The sequence below is a fragment of the Bactrocera latifrons genome, unplaced genomic scaffold (assembly GCF_001853355.1).
Source record: "Bactrocera latifrons isolate USDA-ARS-PBARC rearing strain unplaced genomic scaffold, ASM185335v1 scaffold_295, whole genome shotgun sequence".
Lineage (NCBI taxonomy): Eukaryota > Metazoa > Arthropoda > Insecta > Diptera > Tephritidae > Bactrocera > Bactrocera latifrons.
Genome location: NW_017536574.1, coordinates 136,827 through 158,062, shown reverse-complemented (window position 1 = coordinate 158,062; position 21,236 = coordinate 136,827). Strand labels below are relative to the sequence as shown.

Below are 21,236 nucleotides of genomic sequence, written 5' to 3'. Positions count from 1 at the left end.
AAAGTGGTTCAAGTAGTATATGCCTAAAAGGCCTATTTACAATTTTGTATCTCTATTTGCTCACTTTGTGTCTGCAATTAAAAATGTGTTCTCTATAATATGCTTTTCTACTATATATGTATATCTCGCTTTCTATATCTCTCTTTGTGAGTGTGTTTGAGTGTCTGAGGCGTGTGCGTGTTCCTAGTTTAGAACTCACCAACATCCGCATCGGAGAGCGTTATAGAGCGTGCTATAGCTCTATCCGCCGGCAGGATGGAAGCTAAGTCCAATTGTTCAGAAACTGTTTCCACTGTTGCGGTCATAATCTAAATTGTTTGTTAAAAACCAAAAATTAAAACAAAAACTGTATATTCTCTTTTCAACTTGGTGAGGAACAGAGCTCAGAATCTATATACATCTTTGTTGGAGATTATATACAGCTGTTATACATTCACATATAGACAAGACCACAGAAAATTTGAACGTAACGAATATTGTTTTTTTTAGTCGTTTGTGACACTATAATGTGTATATCCACAAAAACTTTAATGACAGCATTTTAAGAAAAATTCGTAGGAGACAAAATAAAAAATGGTCATAATATACATTTGAATATAAATAACCGTGAACAAAAAGAAATTGTGCAATAAATGTTTGGAACATGAATATTATTGCATTTAAATACATTTGGTGTTGTTGGTGCTGTACAATGAACATTTCTCCGTTTGACATGCTAACATTTATAAAAACAAAAAAAAAAACAAATATTGAAAAAATTAAAATCTATAAATGAAAACGATAATTATTTACATTTATTTTGCTTTTTAAAGATTTTTAAATATTTTTTTCGTATTATTTAATGTATTTTACAATTAATTAAATACTTGGTTTTTGTAATTCACACACATACAAAGTACTTTGAGATAGTGAAATATATAAATTTTAGAAAAAAAAAAACTAACTAATTAACAAATAACGTTGCGAAGCCATTAGTAAAAATTTGATTAAAAACCTATTTACAAAAACAAAACTATTTGTATACAATAGTTAATATTTTTTGCTAACAAAAATAATTAATTGTTCTTGGATTTGTATTTATGTGTATAACGTTATAATCTACCAAGCCTTTTTTAACAGTATCGGAATTAAAATTACTCAAAGTAATCGAAACTTTAGTAGCCCAAAATAATCGATACTCAAACACACTCAAAAGTACTTAAGAGGGTTCGAAAGTATTTAAAAAAAACTCGAAGTTATTCAATGATCGCTCTGAGGTATTCGGTACTAAGTGAATGCTTGAAAACCAGTTTTAATTTCCAAAAGAACTATGTTACTACTATGTTACTATTTTGTCGAAGAGATATTTCGTAGATACGAATTTAACTGAAGAAATTTTTAAGTAACTTTTTGGGAGAAGTTTTCTTTTAGACCAATGTGAGGTTATTTATTAAATGTATAGCTTCAATTTATAATGTTAAAAATATTTGATATTTTACATTCAGTAAAAAAAAAAAGATATTAATCAGAGAAGATCGTTGAAAACGTATATACTTAAAAAGTAGTCCTTCCAAGATACTCAATATTCTCAAAACCAATTTATATGCGAAATTTGTTTTAACTTAGTACAAAAGTGAAACGGGAAAATTTTTACTAACTTTTTTGGAAAGAAATAACTTCTACATAAAAATTTGGGTAGTAAACAAAACATGTCAAAATATTTTCGTAAGTATAAAAAAATAAAGACAAAACTGGTCAATCTGGCGTTTTCTTCGAATCACGTTAATATCAATTATTTTTATAGCTGGGTTGATTTCCTATCATGATCTCTTTAGCAATAGCTTCATACTTCTTGCATATTAGACTGCTATGGACGCCCGGTCTCAGCGGAATCGCTAAACTCTACAAAGCCGATGAGCTGGCTAGAGAGAGCATCCTTTCCCAATTTCATCCGTGTATAGTCGAATCGGTTTTCCCATGTCTGCTTGCGTTCTGGCGTTGGACCTTAGGACCACCAGTGAGCTCAGCATGCGCTGGTCAATAACCAGAACTTATGCGAGTGCGAAATCCTTCTGGCACTTCTGCTATTAGCAAAGTCAATCTTGCCCCAATTACAAGAGTTCTAACTGGAGACTGCCCAATGGGATTACAGGCGGCGCGGCTAAATATTCTATCGGATGCACTTTGCCAGAACTGTATGTAGGAAGACGAGGTGGAGTAATCTTGGCACTTCTTTCTCTAATGCTCAGCTTGTGTTAGACTGAGATTACAATATCTCGGTAGACATACCTTTATCGAACTTAATGAAGTTGTTGGGTTTGAAATTAACCGCCTTAGTAAATTTGTGGTAATCACAAAAGGTTTCGTCGATCGATGAGGATCCACCTTTGAGGGCTTTATGGGTAACACAAAGCAAGTGCAGTAATAAAAACAATTTAAACTGTCAAAACTGTCGATGAATTTCAGAAATATAATTATAAAAAAATGTGTATTTTTTAAACACATAGACAAAAATTGAGTTTGAGGTTTAATCATAGTTTGAGTACAGTTTTAATTAGGTTCGAAAATCATAGGACAACAAATCTGCCGGTAAACGTTTCTTGGACAATAAGTAGTTGTTAGCAAAACTTGAGTAAAATCACATTTCTGAGTAAAACTACTAGGCATTGTTGCCACACAAATTAGAGGGAAGTATATTGTACTTGTACTCTTTCAAAGAGTCCTTAAAAACGTAGTTACTAAACACACTATCTAGTGTATGGACCCATATAAGTCAAACCAAAGTAGAGACGGTGATAAATTGAAGTGTTTTTTAGTTACATTATGTATTATTTACAAAAAACATTAAACATTGCAATGTTCGACTGATGACGCTGGATGACAAAAAATACATAAATAAAATAATCAACTCCTAAGTTCTAGATAATATAACTAAACTTTTAGATATTAAATTACAAAAGCACAACTCAATATTTATCTAAGTTATCTAGTCTTTTTCAGAATATAATGAAAGAATAAGAAATAAATAAATCAACACATACAATGTCTGACGGCAACAAATAAGTCTTAAAAGACTTTAGCCGTAGTAGTTATTAGACTATATGGTGTGACTTATGAAAATAATTTTGTTTTTATAGTTTATATATATTTATTAATGTAGTACGCGTATATAACTATGTTCAGACATACATAGAAGTTTGGTATATATACAGGTAACATAGAATCTAATAGCCTTTTTTCGTGGTTATTTGTTTTTAAATTCTGGTAGGCATGAACCTTAATCGCTTTACAACAACGATAAACAAAAAATATTTTTTTTCATGTAAAAAAAAAAAAAAAATAATAATAATTTGTTTATAAACAATTTAATAATTTTAATTATATGTAATAATAATTTTGTAAGCAAACATTAATCGAACTATTTTATCGATAATTTTTTGAGTTATTTTTCATCGAATTTTCGTATGCACAAAGTACCTCGTCTGTGGCGTGAACTTTTCTCAATTCAATACTATCAACTGAATGCCCATTATCGTTATTCTAAAAAAGTATACGAAATAAAATAAGTTTAAATTATATTTATTTAAATTTTTAATCATCGGAAAGTTAACCATAATTTTGTTTTTACTGCGAGAAAGTAATAAAAAAAACATTTATGTATGTATCCCTGCAATGAAAGCACAAATTGAAAGCACAGGGTATCAATAAGATACGATTAGTATGTGATTAGATTTTGGATTGAAGGTGAACTGTTTTGAAAACAACTGGTCTGATTTCTGTGTATTATCCCGTGCTAGATCTAACTAGTTCTAAAATTCTAAATTAAACTGAGGTATTTCTGGTTGAAAACTAATTAGTTTAGAAAAAAATGAGCTATAAAAGATTATGAACGCGCTGATATCCCCGAAACTATTTGCCGAATAAACTTTGAATTTTCGGGTAACTTTTGCTTCATGACATCTAAAATTTGCATTAAAATTTATTTCTTCGTGCGCTCTTTGATATGTCCTTTTTCATTTCTACTCAATATGAAAATTTTTGTATTTAAGTTAGTTTTATTAATTTTCAAAATTTCAATTTTGGAATAAAGTACCTTTAAACATTTGCATATACGAAAAAAAAGTCTTTCATTATAAAAATAACTAGTTGGCCTAACATTAACGATTTTTTTCTCAGCTTTGCTATGGGATATACGTTAAATTTATTCGACTTTTGTAAAACTAACTTTACTTTTTTATAAAAACATATATTTTGTTAATTTAGTAACTAATTTTATTCAGAAATAGTATCCAATATTTTACCTCAAAAAAACAGGTATATATGTTTTTTATATGAAAATGAAAAATTGTTGAAAAATTATTGTTTTTTACCCGAGGAAACTCGGGGTACATGGGGTAACTCACAATTTACTGAAATCAAACTAAAAGCTTCAGCTAATACTTTTGCCGGGTTCTTTTGTTTATGTTAGGGTCGTTACATTTCTAACTGTACTCTTTTAGGTTGAAATCTTAGACTTGCGATTCATATTGGCTGTAATGGAAGTGGTTTGTAACTAGTTCATTTCACTGCAGGGATGGCATGCGAACATACAAACATACATTGTGTCTTCAATTATTTTCGTTTCTTTGTATATACGAACAGTATTGTGAGCTCGCTTGCCAAAATGTATGATGAAAATAAAAATCAATAAAAATGTAAATATGCAGCGTTGCTTGTATGTATTATAAATACCGTTTAATAATCGTTTACAATATATGTATGAATAAATCTGTAATGCAACTTGGAAACTTTTTTCAACAAACTTCTGCTGTAATGCAACTTCAAACTAAAAAGTTAAACAACAAGTGTCAAACGCATTATTCAATATAACGAATACATACTGTACTTAGTCATCTTTTTACTTAATAATATTATTATATAATATATATATATATATATATTTTTTATTTTTTAATCAAAGTGTTAACTTTAATAATGCTCAAACACGTCAAATTAACATGAACGCATCCTTCAAGTATAAAAACGGAACATAATCAGTATATAAAAATATATGCAAAAGTGTATGGTATGCAATAGTTCATAAATATATTTGTATGCCTGTTATTGTTTTTGTTATGCAAATACTTATACCATTGTTGTATTTTGCTTTAGTTTTGTTGTTGTTGTATTTTTTTTGTTATTGTTTTTCATGTATACATACGGAGCAAACGTGTGGCATATGAACGAGTACACCGCCTACGGAGTGTGGTTCCGGCTGTGGCACTGCTACTGGCACCGGTCCTATGCAACCCGGTCGGCAAGTCAACAATTACGAAAAACGAGAAACAAATATTATATATTAGCTTAATGAATTTGTAGAAATTTGCGTATTTTATCATTGAAATCAAAACTCGAATACACAGGGCATACTAAAGGCTGAACTTATCTTACACGTAGGGTTGCAATCTGGACGGGGTTTCTTTTATAGCTCTGCTCTTCGGTAAGCGAGCGGCAAAAGAACACTTGCTAAAATAATAAAAATGTTTGCATAGCAAACACATAAACTCAGCTATTTCTATACAGTGCAGCGAGTTTGGTAAAATAATATAATGTTATACAATAGTAGAAAAATGTGAAATAACTGTCACAAAAATTCTCAACAACTTTCCGGAAAAAATTAGCCGAGTTGAGCATTCTTTTGCCACTCGCTTACGTAAAACAGATTTTATGTTAATTTAAGTATGAAAAATTAAGACGAGCAAGGGGCGTCGCAGTGGTTGGCTGCGGCTCATGCAACTATTTCTTAATAGTAGTTTATAGTAAAAAAAAGAAAACAAAATCAATTTAAAGCGTTATTCAAAGCTAACGGTTCAAAAACTTATGAACATGACTTCGTAATTACTTATTTTCAAAGGAAATACAGCAAAATATTATATAAATGAGCTTTTGACTAATTACACATGCATTGGAAATTCGATGTTTGTACTATTGTGTGTACTATATGCAAGTATATTTGTGCTTTTCTGTAATTTGGGAATGTCTGTGGTATATGGGGTTCACTGTAGATATGCTTTCATTGGTAAGTAATTACTATGTCGCCAAACACTGATTAAAAATATTTACAACGAATACAGAAAAAGGCACACCAAATGATCAATCACGATTTGTATCCATGTTACGTACTTTTATCCCCATATTTATAATTAGATCCATGAGGCCTTTGAGAGTAGTTTACAAGTGGGAGAATAGCGGCTGAAAACTTAGCGAAAATATAACAGCTTGCAACGAAGTGACACCATTGTATATACCCCCCTCTTTTAATAGGTGAAACTTAACAGTTTAAAATGGCCACTTTTAGCAGAGACCTCTGTAAATTGCTACTTGCCTATATGTTTTTTTAATTTGCTTCAAAACCTTCAAAACTTATAGTAAAATGCATAAATATTTTCACGCGGTTTTAAGCCTGAGAATCATAAAAAATATCGCGAAAATCATTTGGTTTGATGTATCGCTGTTTTCTTGATTTAAACTTGTTGAAGGTTTGTTAGTTAGCAAATGGTGACACGAGTTTTATGTCATAAGTGCACCGAGTTGTGAGTAGATGAACATATTGCGGAAGAGAATATATGCCGTCCCTTAAGAATCCAAATAAAATCCTTTAAATTTACCAAATCTGTCGAGCCGTTTTCCAGTTGATAAAGGAAAACAATTTTAGGCTGAAACCAAAAATCTTGGGTCTGAAATGTCGGAAGTAAACTCGGAAGTACTTACAATGAAATAACAGTAAATGAAAGTTTTTAATCGATATTCGATTAAAAATATATCGTTAGAGGATGAGTTGATGTTTTTATTACGTTTATGAGGATTTTCAGAAAAGAAATAGAGTTATCACTTCCAAAGTAATCAATAGTTGCAGTACCTTTGAAATTATCAACTTTTTATTCAAAGCCATTTTCGCATAGAAAACAAGGAAATGTGTAGAGAAAGAGGATCACATTCCATGGGCCTTTCAACAGGTGTATTGAAGAAAAGTTACTTTTAGATGTTGATGACGGGATGGCATTGGATAGTACTTTAAATCAAAATATAAGTTAACAGATTTGGGGATATGATCAAGCTGTTAGCCTTCATTTATATTACCTGATATTTAAGTAAAGAAATCACTGTTTCTGAGTAAGAAAATTCGATAAAGATTTGTGTGTTTGAAAATGTTTATCATAACGAGCGATTCAAGACCCTAAATTATCAACTTTTAAACATCTTTTAATTATCTAAAATTCTATCAAAAAAGTTGGATTTCTAAAAAAACATTATTTCAGTGAAAACTACCATCTAATAAGCGAGTGTTTCATGGGTCCTATTTATTTCAGTGTGAGAGTTACAGTGTTGCCAAATGTGCGCAGTTTCGTTTGCTCGTGACAAATCTGTCACTTTACGGTGTTCTTGTTTGTTTAGTTTTTGGTGTTTAGAAAACTATTTAAAGTTTTTTTTGTTTAAACATTAGCTTCATTGAAAAAATTCAAAAATTACTTATCAAAAATCAATCATAAACGAAAGTATTATGTAATTAAGTAATAGCTGTAGTAGAGTAGAGTAAGGTAGAAAAAACGTATAGTATAGGAATACGTGAATGCTGGTTGAATGCTGGGATGCTTCACCTGCCATAATTATAATCTTCCCATCGTCTGAAAAGAATTGATCTAGCTTTAAGATGTCTTAAGGATTTGGATGAGCAAAAGTTTATGTAAAAGAATTAGTATCATTTTATTTATTTTTTGTGATTATTGTTGTTGTTGTTGTTGTAGTAGTAATAGTTGTTGTACATATTAGTAGAGTTAAAAAGTGGCACGCAGTGTTGGGAGGGCGTAGGTATAATATAATGAGGCGAGAGCACAGACAGTTAGAGTTCAGAGTACGCGTTTGTTGATAAGGAGAGAGATAGAAAGATAGAGAGATAGAGATACAAGATACATAATAACAAAGTGAGGTAAACAATTTTAATGTTGAGTTGTCTGTACAAAAAAAAAAAATATTTATATATAATATTATATATAAGTACTTATAATTGCGTTCATTGCTTTGAAGTGATAATTATTTATTGTAAAATATTTTAGAAAATTTTTGTTGTGTTTCAAATCGTAAATTTTGGTGAATGCATATATCAAGTAGATAAAGTTGTTAGAATGGCTTAAAGTTCTTTGCACTGTGAGAATTGTAAGTATTTTGGATCACGTGATTTAATATTTTGTAAAGAAACTGCAAATTTTTATGTATGTATATACTTGAAAGCATACAGGGTGCAAATTCTAGGGTGGCTAGGGTAAATTTAATGTTATACTATTTAAAATATCTTTAATTTATTAAATATTTTAAAGTTTATTTTAGATTCATTTTAACTCAACCACATGTGGCTGAACGATTTTAATTGACTTGCAATTATGGATGGTATAATTTGAAATACAATTAAACGAGTACAAAACTACCGAGCGTGAGGTTATCCAATACATTTAATACACACTTACTATGTTTTTACAGATTAAGTGGTTGCATTACGCCAAATTTACAGTGGTCTATTTTCAATTTGTTTGATTAAGCCAATTTCTTCTACATATAATATGTATGTACAAATGTAGGCGAAATTTCTCCACCAATTCTTCGTTGCTTCTAAGGTAGGTCGAAGGAGAAATTTTAATTTGGGTTCCGCATGTGTTTGTATACGTTTGAAATTAGGTGAGGGTATGTGTGTTATGTCTATTTATAATGAATATATATAATTTAAATTGAAGCACCTGCAAAACCGCCTAGTGGACCCAAAGGTATGGGCAGCGGTGCCATTGATAGTGATACATCGCGTTCGCGCGATTTCTCCTTGTCACTTTCGGGTGGACTCTTGCGTGAGGATTTTTCTTCTTCGATGATATCTTCGATTGGTATCTGTGGAAAGCGGAAAGCAAAGCACGTAAACGTTAAAAAATTATTAGTAAAATAATTATTATGTTAGAGTAACTATTCTATAATGCGTTTTCTGAGCTTGTATTTAATTATCTATAGATCACAATGTATGAAGCTGATTGGACTATAGCTAGTTCTTAGCATATTTAAAAAAAAAGAACATATTATATATGTACACATATGCACTGAGCTAGAAGATTGTCAATGGCTTCGAATTATAGTGCGCGTTAGGATTAAAATTCTTTCTGATGGATCTGAAGAATATCTTACATCACTGAATGAATAATCAGTGTACTGACGTCTTGGAGTTCACATCTGGAAAGTCTTTACATCGACATTGTCGACAATTTCGTCTATTTTGGGACAAGTTGAACATCTCAACCAGATATTAGGTTCTATCTCCACAAGCATTCCTTATAAATTACAATAAATAAGTCAGATAAACCTTGGGTTGTTTGGGATTCACGCATAAGATATATTAATCAATGGCATGAACCTTATGAGGTCCTCAAAATAGTTGAAGGAATTATAAACTGTCAGGTTTTTCAAAACAAAAAGATCGTACTAGCTGAAAGTGGAAGGGAGCGGAGTCCTGTTCCAAAGCCAAGCGAAGACAGTATTTGAAAATTGTAAATAAAAACCTGTGCGATATGGTCGACTCGTACGTAATGGACACGTGTTATGCTTCTAATAAAATTTCCTATATACAAGATCAGAGAGGTTTGAAATTGTTTACCATGAGGTGCAAAAATTATTTTAAAATTGATAAATTACTTACATCTGGTGGGCGTACAGGATTCAGTGGTGCCATAAATTGTACCAGCTTGGTCGCCAGTTGGTGCCACATAATGGATGCCTCACAATAAGCACACTCAGCCACCTTAGTTAAATGATGGCAAAACAATTGTCTAATTGCACCTCTTAATAGACATATGTATAACCGAACTCTTTACCTTAAGTGAGCAGACGTGACTGCTCAAGCCCACACGTGCCGCAGTGACCATGCACTTGATCAAGCGCGATACATTCTCACAGACGCTGGTGTGTATGCCCATGTGCTGTTCAACGTCCTGCAGCTCCATTTGCTTCAACAAGATATCCAACATGAGAATGCAACAAGTAAGATTGTGCTCGGCATCTGTAGAAAATTCAGTGTGACGATTGGTAGGCGCTTCGTCATCCGAAATTGCGGATGTATTGCCCGAGTCGTCTTCGACTACTGGAGCTATTCAAAGCCATTAACAAAATAACTCATTAGGAGAGTTCAGTTAAATAGCTTTTATAACTTACAAATCGAGCTTCGACGTGGTGGATTACCCAATTCGTTTTTTGTCTCCTTCAACGGGGTTTTTGGTCCCTTACCCTGTCCTTCTTTTTCGCGCATGAGCTCATGTTGCACGCCATATTTCATGATACGTACACCATCGCCGAACATGGCGAATAACTGCACCAGTGGTATCAGTATACCCAGCTTTGTGAGTATCTGCAACCAATGCAATGCTTGTTGTTGCACTTTAGCTGTGGTCTTTTCGAACCGTATCGCCACAAAATTGTACATAGTTTTAGCATCGAATCCGAGTGGCGACATTTCCGGATCGAGTATTTTGCTAAGTACAATTTTTAGCTCATTCAACTCCTTTTCGCCTACATCGTTGGTGATTGCCTCCATCCAGTGTGGCATAACATAGTCCCAGATTTCAGAAGTAATGACTTCATAGGGTACCAGGCATATGAGACGTTGCAGTCCCTCTTTCAGGTGGCTAGTTCGTGAAGCTAATGTCTCCCAGTGTCCTCCCACACGCGCATACTCTGGCGGATGTGGTAGCAAACAAGAGATAAAGACCTGTGAAGATACAATGCAATTGGTGTTAATAATTATAAGGTAGTAATGAGACACTATTATATATTATATATAATACTCACATTGTAATGTATGCGACAAATCTCCTTAAGCCAATTACAGACATGCTCCACCTTAAGTTTTTCGATGGTGCTCTCGATTTGGCTAGCTACTATGAGGGATTAATTGGAATACAGAATAAATACGGTAAATGGCTGTACTCTCGACTTACCATCATATGAGCACGCTGTTACATGGAACCAATGAAAGAGCATACTAAGTATGCGTCCTAATACCTCCACTGGCATTTCGGGAGTCGGTGTGCAACGACCCACTAACAACCAGATGCCATAGCGGCCCAACATTTGGCGCTCTTCCAATGTTATGGTGTCTGGTGTGCCATTGCCACCGTTTTTCTTCGCATCCGCACCATCCTTGCCGGGCTCAAAATTAAGCGGTTTAGCTTCGCGTAACAAACTAATCACGGACTCCACCATGTGCATCTGTATCTCTGGATCCATTTGCCAAATGATTTGGAGACTACGATGCACCACATGATCGCCACCCCGTCGTGAATTGTGTCGATTGCTGTGACACAGCGAGCAGTAACGTATCGGGTGATTTCCATTATAGCTAGCACACTCGGTAGAGAAACAGATCGAGAAGGCTGCCTTATCGGTCGAGCGGCAATTCTTATTCTCACATACCATAGAGACTTGCTGCATGGGATGGAGAATGTCGCCAAACTCGAGGTTTGCATGTTTGCGATGAATCTCATTGGCGCATTCAATGCAAAGATAAAGTGGGGGTGGACAGTCGGGTGCATAGCTGATGCTTATGCTGTGATCAAAACAAACTTTGGCCGCCTCAGCATTGCCAGCGTTGGGGCATTGTTCGCATTGACACACAAAGGGCACCATGTCGTCTGCGGAATGAAGTAGTGGGATTGTGTTTCAATTATAAGTAAATCGTATTTTTGCTATAAAATAAAGGCTTACGTACTTGTTAGTTTGGACAATAAAACTTTACGATCGAATAGGTTCGGATCGAAAGCGGGCCAATAGTAGAATAGTAGTTTGGCTGCCGAGGAACGTGACATAGAGGTGCCGTATGCGATAACGCAAAGTATATCCTTGACAACATTATGTTTAAGTGTCATCAGACATTCTAGCAGTTGACAGTGGTGTGCTGCAAAGGTTCATTGCAAAAGTTATCAAAACATTTGTAAGTCACCAATATAATAAGAGTACTTACCGGGATTATGAGAATATTGAAGAACCATCATAATGACCGAAGAGACTGCCTGACATGCCTGACATTCTTGTTCATCTGCGCTGCGTCGGGCTGTCGGATGGGATAATATAAATTTCAAGCTTGAATTTTTTTCAAAAACTGAAGAGAAAGTTTGTTATATTTTTCTATTTTAGGTTATAGTGGAACGGATTTTCCAGCGAAGCTAAAATAAATACTTTACACAACTATGATTTAGAGCGTTATCTCTAGATCATAATTCATCAAACTTTCTACCTAAGCCTGTCGAAAGGCGAAAGTGTTTAAACACGTGAACGTTTTAGATGTTTCTGAAATAAGTTGAGAGTTGGACAATGCTGTTTGAGCATGTCTCTCACTGTTGATAGATTTATACAGGGTTGAAAAACCTCAGTTTTCCGTTTGCGATTTCATACTTACTTATAGTAAAAGGTAGAATATAGTAGCATAGTGCATTAACGATATCTTGGTGTAAAGCTGGTGGTAGTACAGACATAGTAGAGCTGACCAGATAGGGTAAATTGTCAATTAAATCCTTATCTAGGAAAGGTAGTATGCAGCAAAGACACTGCAACAGAGCCTTTCCAAACACTGCGAATTAGTAGAGAAAAGATATTTTATAAATTGAATACCTGCATAAATCTCTATCTGCACTCACCGATTTGTCCATATTGTATGCACGGTGCCACATCAATGAGCATTGTAAGAGCATTATAGAGGTTACCATATTCAAGATTTGGGTAGGCTGACATGCGTGTGGGATCCTCGGAGGGGTCGCGTATAAGTTCGTGTGGTGAGGTACGTACATCTTTGAGGACAGCTGCGTAGAAAGGATCATATATATATATATATGTAAATCTCGACAATACTTTGCGAAAAGTCGGTGTTTAGTGAGTAACTTACTTAATAGGGTTTGTGAAAAGTATTTGATATTGTTAGCAATATCGACGCCAGAGGGCGTGGGTTGGGTATTTTGTAGCAGGCGTACATGCGAATCATGGAGACATCGCAATTTGGCTTGGACTAAAAGAGAGAGCGTAATTATTTATATAAATTGTCGCATAAATAAATACTTATTTAATAAATATATTTAGATATTTCGTGAAAGATGATTTCTTGTTAATTTATTTTACACATAACGAAGAGAATGCGAGGAAGCTTCTTTCAAAAAGTAAGCGAAGGCATTTTCGCCTCCTTTTAACTTCTTCATTTCGGGTATAATTGCATACCAAGTTGTCTTTTACCGATTTACGTTGTTATCACTATCGTCATGAACTTAGTTGACGAATGAACTTCGTGATAGAACCTTCTTCCCAACACAAACACAGATTGATATAGATTGTCAAAAGAATTTAGAGATCCGTATTTTATTTAAAGTTTTTTTCCAAATTTGCTTAGGCCTCCATTGGAATATGGCTCTATGGTATGAAATTCTAGTTACTAAATTCATTCTGCCAAGTTAGCGCCTGGTCAAAAACAAAAAAATTTTCGTATTTCCGATGGCATTCTAGGTTAATTCATCTTCCAAACATTAGTCGCTAAAAACTTTTAAATCTACATATATTATCTAGTCGTAGTGAAATGCTTGACATAATATTTTCAGTGAAAATCGTGAACGGAGTAAATTTTTGTTTACATATGTAGCTGAGCAATTTTAACTCCTTCGGCTTTAATGACATCAGATTCCGTATTGTGTCTCTCGTGTCGTCGTCTTAAAGAAAAAACGTCTAGCTTGACGATACTTATGCTGTTTAGCATAGCAGGCATTTGTTAATTATTATAGAAAATAACTATTTGGCATTCTATACTCGGCACTAGTTTCTTTCGGTCACTAGGTATCAAGTCAGGTGGAAGCCCATTCGTAAATAGTTTACTGAATTCTGAATTCAGGTTTTACTTGTATAACACCGAAGTCAATGGAAGTTAAAAAGAAGATATTATGGACGAAACCATAGAAAGAGTACACAAATTAATTTTGAAAATTAGCGTAAAATGCAAAATTAGCAGAGGATCTGGCCTCACATTTTTTATTTCTCAGTACCTTAAAGAATTCTCGCTGAAAAGAAATTTTGCAACAATGAATTGTCGGGTAATTGTCGAACAGAGGTTTATCTAAAAGGTGAATTTGCATTACAATTGTGTAAATATTTATTATTTTAATGATGATTGAAAAAAAGTTGATATGCAAAAACATGGACAAATTAATGATAATTTAAATATCTGATTTATTAGCAATAAAAATTAATAATTTCAGTAGTGAGTACTTCCTCCATTGTTAGTAATACCTTCTATCCGGTTCTTCATAAAATGATACAGGGAAGCTACATATGTAGCTCAAGGAAATCTCAATTCAAGCACGTTTAATAGCTGCAGTTAATGTTTCCGTATCTTCGTATCGCTTTTCTCCTTCGTATACCTTCCATGTTAGCCAGCCACAAACATTTTCAGTTATGTTAAGATATGGAGAATATGGTAGTCAGGTCATGACACTAACGTTTTGGCTCGAAATAAACGACTTTATTACTCGGGCGTTATAAATGTGAGCATTGTCTTGTTGACAAATCCAAGGAACTGGTGTAAAGAGATCTCTTAATTGTGGAAATGCGGACTCCAACAATGATGGTCGATGAACCGAGTCAATTGTTTCATAAAACGTGATGGCACCCCACACCATGACTCCACCTTCTCGGCTATGGTGGCGACTTAAATATATCTCATCTTTCCGCAAATCGTGATAATAATATTGGAAGCCATCAGGGCCATCTAAACGTTTTTCATCAGTAAAAACAGCTGAACGCCAATCATTAAGTCGTGTGGCAGATTGAATAGTCCACGTCACGTATTCTTTCGCTAATCGAAGCCGTTTCTCTTTGTGCAGTTCATTCTGAGCGGGTTATTTCTTGATTGTTAAACGCTTTATGTATTCTGCATTTCTGATCGTCCGCTAAACAGTTGAAAGGCTTGCTTTTACTCTGCCTAATTCCTTAAGCTTAGCGGCAGACTTCGTCGAATTTGACGCAATTCTACAAATTTTGCATACTGATTTTTCAGACAGGTCTTTATTTTTTCCTTTAAAGTTTTTTCCATATGCCTCTGGATCCTTTAAATATCTAGCAACGGTTCTGGAGCTGCATTTTATCTGTTTGGCAATGTTTCGATTGGATAGTCTTCGGGAATGAAAAAAGTCTACTTTACCAATCAGCTCAGACTAGCTGCTTTTCCCATTACTATGTTAAATGTAGCTCGAAAACAATTTATTTGTTTATTTTGAATACTTTCTCAATAGAAAAACTGCACTTGTTTACGCAAGACAAAAGAAAATTGGTCTATTTCAATGACGAACCGAAAACGAACGTAATTGCCATAGACATTTCTGGAATTTTCGAATGTATAGTAATTTTTTCGCTAAACAACCTACTATTAGCAAATATTTTTCGGACAAGATTCGAACTTTGATAAGAAAATCATTTTAGACAATAAGAACAAGCATGATTATAAATACAAAAAAAAATGTTGGTGCGTCTAACCTATGACCCCTATGATATAATTATACTCATATACACATACTCAATTCGGGGTGCTGTTTTGTTTTGTAAAAGCGAATTTTTCAGTTACTTCATTCACTTTAATATGTTTTTTAATTATTTCAGATATAATATATTGACAAAGCACTGCTTAAAACAAAAAGAAACAAATAAGGAACTTGCAAGTATTAAATCCAGGGATGTAATTTCAAGTACATAAGATCTGTTGGTTATATATAGCCTGGGGCGAGTTTTATGCTATGATGCATTAATATCATATGATACAAAGTAATATAATAGGATACCACTAAATCTCTGAGAGTGCGACACTTGTAGTGGAAACTTGCTCCCAAAAAAAGGAGCATAGCTCCCGAAATACATTTTCTTTATTAAAACTAACTAGACGTTTTTTAACTTATATACGAACTAGTCATACAGTTTTTAAGATATCGCTATGAAATTTTGCAAACATCATATTCTCTTCAAGATGCTTCTAACTTGTCGGAACTGCCGGACCACTATAACATATAGCTGCCATATAAACTGAACGATCGGAATGAAGTTCTTGTATGGAAAACTTTCACATTTGACAAAGTATCTTTAAGAAATTTCATATAGATTATTATTTAAGGCAACACTGTAATCTCCGAAGAAATTGTTCAGATCGGCTTACTATAGCATATAGCTGCCATACAAACTATGTTATGGCTCTGCTGTGGCTCCCGACAAAGTGAGAGCGGTAGCGATAGCATAGCAATAATTATAGAAATTGTTGCTACGGAGTAGCAAATGAAAACCCTGATTTTTAACTAAAACACGTTTTTTTCACTTTAGATTATCCCATAAGGAGTTATCCTGCCAACGCTGGCATATTTTTTTTTCGAAAATTTTTTCGAATTCTTAATAGTCTGTGTTTGCAACAATAAAAAATTATAATAAAATATTTATTTTTTTATAAGAGAAATTTTTTTTGAAAAAGTGCAGTTTTTTACCCGATATACCCACGTAACCCCTTAATTACTATGCTAAACATAAACCAGTTTGTTTATAGTACCTGTTTATAAATGTATGTACCTCTCAGTAGAGCGTAGCGATCTTTACAATGGATAAAAATATGAAATAAAGAATCTGACTGAAATATCGTATTTCTAACCAAATTTCGTGTGCGGAATCATTGCGAATGTTGGAGAAGACTTATTCGTATTCAGTTTTACCAAAAACACAAGCCTACGAACAGGTCTCTGTGGACATGCTTGATCGTGCGAATTCCGATACCATATTCATGCAGAGTCTATTAACTGCCAATGAGACATGGATTTATGAGTTTGACATGCAAACAAGTCAATCATCGAAATGGAACCCGTTTTCTGTCGATCGAAGAGCTGAAAGTCATCGCAATGAGTGCTTGTGAAAAGTGTTTCGAAGATTAGAAAAATCGTTGGCATAAGTGTAAAATTTTGATGAATAATTATATATTTTGACTTTTATTTAAAATTTTTGGATACTTCTTTGCCTCAATTATTAATAAACATGTTTTYAATATCCTTATGGTCGATCGTATCGCATTTTTGTCATATTTTTGCCAGACATTATATGCCTTCGGTTGTCGGTATTTTTTGGATAGTTGAGTTATTTATGATCGATCAAAGCTTTTCCTTCAAAATAGTAACTAATCCCTGACAAAAGCGGCTGATATCAAACAGATTTAATTTAATAATTTTTGTAAGAAATGTTTAAGACTTATAGAGAGATGTTTGGGCTTAATAGCCGTTCTTAAGATATAAGACTTAAGCTAAATATGATTCTATTTAAAATTGTGGAGTTATGCATATGTAAGTATGTAAGTGTATGTATTACTCGACAAATACGCTAGAAATCGATTCTCACAATACATTAGTGAAAAATATTCAACGGCTTAATGAAACTGGAGGTCTTGCATGGCTTTACGCAAGTATAAATATTAAGTAAAAGCTTGGAACAGACCGCAGGAAACAGGTCTTTTATATATATATTTACATAGTAACTATATACTATAAACATATGTATGTATATATAGATTTTATGTTAGTTTTTAGTGCATATTAGAATATTTTTCAACTTACAAGCAGCTGCGCGAGTGCCCATATTGACAAGCTGATTTTTGAAGGTATCAGACATTATATCAGGCAAATCCTTCCCATCGCCAAAGCCGCTCCCAAAGCAGTTGGCATTCTGCAAAATACGAAAAGTAAGTAATGTAAAGGAAGTTCTTATAGAAAAATATCAAATAGTAAATTTATTGTCTTTAATGAACCTGTTTTTACTAATTATAGTAATTTTCATCAAAATTTTCAAAACTTCAGCAATTATATAAGAACTACGCCCTACTTTCTACGGATGCTGTAGAATCTCATGCAAAAGTTTCACAGTTATCGCAAGAAAATAGCTAACTTTTTGATTCCACACAATAAACAAACACTCTGCCATAAAATTGTGAAGAACTTGCCTCAAAATTTGTTAATTTTTTTAATAAATTTGCAATTTTTCACAAGATTATCGTATACACGCACTGCAGCTACCAAAATCTCCACCTAAAGTGTTCGCAAATGAAAATTTTCGCGTGTATGTATCCACCAGCACGACAGTTATCTATACGGTGAAAGTGCTCGAAGCGGAGAATTGTGCAACGGAACTGCTCGGCAGCGAGGCTGAGGTATGACAACCCCTCACAGTGGCAGCTGTGGAATGTTCTCCGATACCCAAACCCGCTTTTTACTTTACTGATAAACGTTTTGGCATTTCGTAAAATCAATAGCTGCCCCCGCCTTTGCGCGCAGTCTCATCGCCACATCGTGAACAGCTGTTGGCGGCAGGACATGCGCTGTGACGATAACCGCTGCTTTGTTTACCTTTTCATTTACCGTGTGTAAACAAAACAACTACTCATTTGTATGGGAAGTTATGAAGCCACAAGTGTTTGTTGCTGTAAATATTTACATTTCCCGTTATGCATTTGTGTTAGTGTTATCATCGTTCGGCCAGCTGTCGACGCAATGCGCCGGCTCAGCACTTTGTTTACAAACATTATCAGCTGTTTGAACTTTATCAGCACAGTTTTGGACGTGTATTGGTAGGAGTTGTAGACAAATAGGTGCTCAACAGGTAGTGGTCGCATTGTGATTATCGTCTTCTTGCACATTGCAATTCCATTCCAATTTTTTGCCGGCTTCTTATTCTTACGTCATCAGTCGATATTTTGGCCTGACCTTCATCACACCCAGCGAACATTAAAGAAAGTGCGTTAGCTTCCTAGAGCTATATGAAGCTTGCAAGCTATCCGCATAGTACGTTGAAGTAGCCGAATCAAATCTTTTGTTGAGGTTAAATGTTTTCTTAATATTTTGGCTTTAATTAAAGCCCAAACATTTTCTATTGAAATGACTTTTGGTAAGTTTATTGACCAATCTAAGGTAAAGACATGGTCGTAGTCAATTTCGTCTATCTAGGAATCAGTATTAACACCAACAACAATGCCAGCCTCGAAATCCAAAGCAGAAATACCTGGCTTCGCTTGCAATCTCCAATTGGCGCCCAACAGCAAAAAGAAAAAATGACTAGCGCAATGTTGTTAACTCGGCTATATTCGAAGCCGAGTCCAGAAGTCTAGTTTCACTCATTTTTGCATTGTCAGTGACATTCCGATGTTATGTCATATATCGAATTTGATTGAAATTGGTCGAGCATGCCCTGAGATATGCGTTTTCTCTTAAAAGTGTGCGGTGTCATGTCTATACTTCAATTTCGCCCCCTGCATCCATAGAATCGTCTCATATCATCTGAGAGTTAAAATTTCGCTGCTACTTTAGTTATTGTTTTATTGCATATTTGGTAGTTTTAACAGTACCGTTATATCCATTTTTAAATTTTCGGGAGGGCTGTCCTGAGCGAATTTGGTTATTTTAGCTAGTTTTAAGAGAAATGAGAAATATTGGTAAATTAGATAGCTACTTGGACTTAGCTTGAAATGCACTCCATCAATCAGCTTGTCTGTGGTTCTCAATGGCACAGAAATTTTATATTAAGAACACGGGGTTCCAATGTCCCTGATGTATAAATACGTCTGGTTGTTAGTTTTTAATCTGTGTGAGACCTATAATTGTTACCGGCGATTTTGAACTGAAGCTTGATTCTCGTCGTGCCTGTTTTAAGACAAATCATTTTTTTCAACATTACTTAACCGCATTTCTCTTCAAATGCCTGCACATATATTTTTGAAATATCTGTCTGTTTTTGTGTATTGAGATTGATTTTAAAATTTTTCCAAAAAAACTAATAAATCGTCTTTTATTCTTGAAATTTTATTTTCAAATATTAACAACAATAAAACAAAAGTAATCACAAACAAAGAAGGATGTCGCAAAGCATATCTGCAGCACCGCCATTACACGACATACCGTTACCCGGTGCCGAAGAACGTGGCGACGCGGCGTGCGAAGCACACAAAGCGAACAACTCTAAGACCAACTCGTTAAAGCGCTTCTTCAAATTGGCACACCGACGACATAACGGTGGCGAAGAGATGCCTACTGGTTCGTGTGATGTATTGCCCGAAGATGGCGGCGAACCGAAAGACGAAATCGACAAGGAGGAAGCAGACAAAGATGGTGAACTGGATAAGCCAAAGAAGGAGCATGCGAGACGCTTTCATTTACGCCTAGGTGGCGTTACGCGCATCGGTGTGTTTCTGTGCTATGATTACAACAATCAACTAATCGTTTAACTTTTTTTCTTTCTGATTTCCATTGCGCTTGCAGCGGAACACTCTAATGCCACCAATTTGATGCCAAACGCGCCAAGTCGACAGTCGTTGAAGAACTCCATTTCCAGCTATTGGCACACAGTATTTCGACGTGCAAGTAAGAAAGCTGTCAGGCAAAGTTCCGACCGGAATGACGACGATGAAGGGGACTGTGATGAGGTGGAAGAGGAAACCAACGAGTCGGAATCGGACGAAGAGTTGCACACGCTGCCGATCTCAGATGATACCATCGAACAGGTGACACAATCGAACAAATAAATCAACACCAAAGGATGAGTGAAAGTAAGGAAGACAGAAATTTACGCAAGCAATTGGAGATTGGAGATTTCGTGGCATAAAAATACAGCTGGTGGTGGTGTGGCAACTTAAAAACTCTCGGTATATGCAAAAATCTTTGTGTGAATTTTTATAGTTTCCAACATTTTATTTAGACCTAACGTCACAATACGATTTTATGCTATTTGCGGCAAATTTATTTTGTTTATAAAATTTGTCATTAACATTTAAAAAAAAAAAAGGCGTCGACTTTTCATTGCATATTTTAAGGAGGAGACTGGAATTGAAGAAAGCCTGGTATGTTTTTGAAATATATTTTGCTTCCCCTGCTGTAACTAACACGCCTACAATAACAATCAAAGTTCAAGGTTCAGTTAAACCAGCCGGAAAAGAAGACATTTGCAGCTGTTAGCCAAATGCGCCGGCTACAAGCTCCGCTGTGTTGGGTGTAGCTTGCATTGCAACCCTCCACAGTTTACTAGGGGTGTTGTGTGTGTCCGGTAGACTTGTTTATTCAACACGGCGATTATCCCTGCTAACCATTTGTTAATCTGATATTAACACACAAACTGGCGGGTGCTTGTGAAGGTCAACGTTACAGGTAACCAATATCCTGCCT

The 21,236-nt window shown here is 34.6% G+C and overlaps 2 protein-coding genes across 11 annotated transcripts in view; one reads left to right on the top strand and one right to left on the bottom strand.

Annotated features, from left to right (window-relative positions):
* LOC108970275 (protein unc-79 homolog) overlaps positions 1-18,107 on the bottom strand; it is a 30,659-nt gene extending 12,552 nt beyond the window's left edge. For 2 of the 10 annotated variants that reach the window (XM_018935564.1, XM_018935566.1), the window contains exons 1-17: positions 18,029-18,107; positions 17,646-17,754; positions 12,923-13,042; positions 12,678-12,839; positions 12,440-12,610; positions 12,005-12,094; positions 11,753-11,938; positions 10,983-11,675; positions 10,834-10,922; positions 10,201-10,753; positions 9,864-10,135; positions 9,689-9,790; positions 8,748-8,892; positions 7,617-7,673; positions 5,180-5,259; positions 3,457-3,519; positions 200-308 (exon numbers count right to left, since the gene is read on the bottom strand). In XM_018935564.1, the coding sequence (XP_018791109.1) occupies positions 200-308; positions 3,457-3,519; positions 5,180-5,259; positions 7,617-7,673; positions 8,748-8,892; positions 9,689-9,790; positions 9,864-10,135; positions 10,201-10,753; positions 10,834-10,922; positions 10,983-11,675; positions 11,753-11,938; positions 12,005-12,094; positions 12,440-12,610; positions 12,678-12,839; positions 12,923-13,042; positions 17,646-17,700 (2,947 nt within the window). In that variant the 5' untranslated portion in view covers positions 17,701-17,754; positions 18,029-18,107. The remainder of the gene's footprint in view (positions 1-199; positions 309-3,456; positions 3,520-5,179; positions 5,260-7,616; positions 7,674-8,747; positions 8,893-9,688; positions 9,791-9,863; positions 10,136-10,200; positions 10,754-10,833; positions 10,923-10,982; positions 11,676-11,752; positions 11,939-12,004; positions 12,095-12,439; positions 12,611-12,677; positions 12,840-12,922; positions 13,043-17,645; positions 17,755-18,028) is intronic. The other 8 variants (XM_018935571.1, XM_018935574.1, XM_018935568.1 and 5 more) reach the window with 6 other exon arrangements.
* Positions 18,108-19,817: 1,710 nt separating this feature from the next.
* On the top strand, positions 19,818-20,844 carry LOC108970270. Its single transcript, XM_018935556.1, has 2 exons — positions 19,818-20,258; positions 20,337-20,844. The coding sequence occupies exons 1-2, from the start codon at positions 19,934-19,936 to the stop codon at positions 20,597-20,599; spliced, it is 588 nt and encodes a 195-aa protein (XP_018791101.1). The 5' UTR covers positions 19,818-19,933; the 3' UTR covers positions 20,600-20,844.
* The last annotated feature ends 392 nt before the right edge of the window (positions 20,845-21,236 follow it).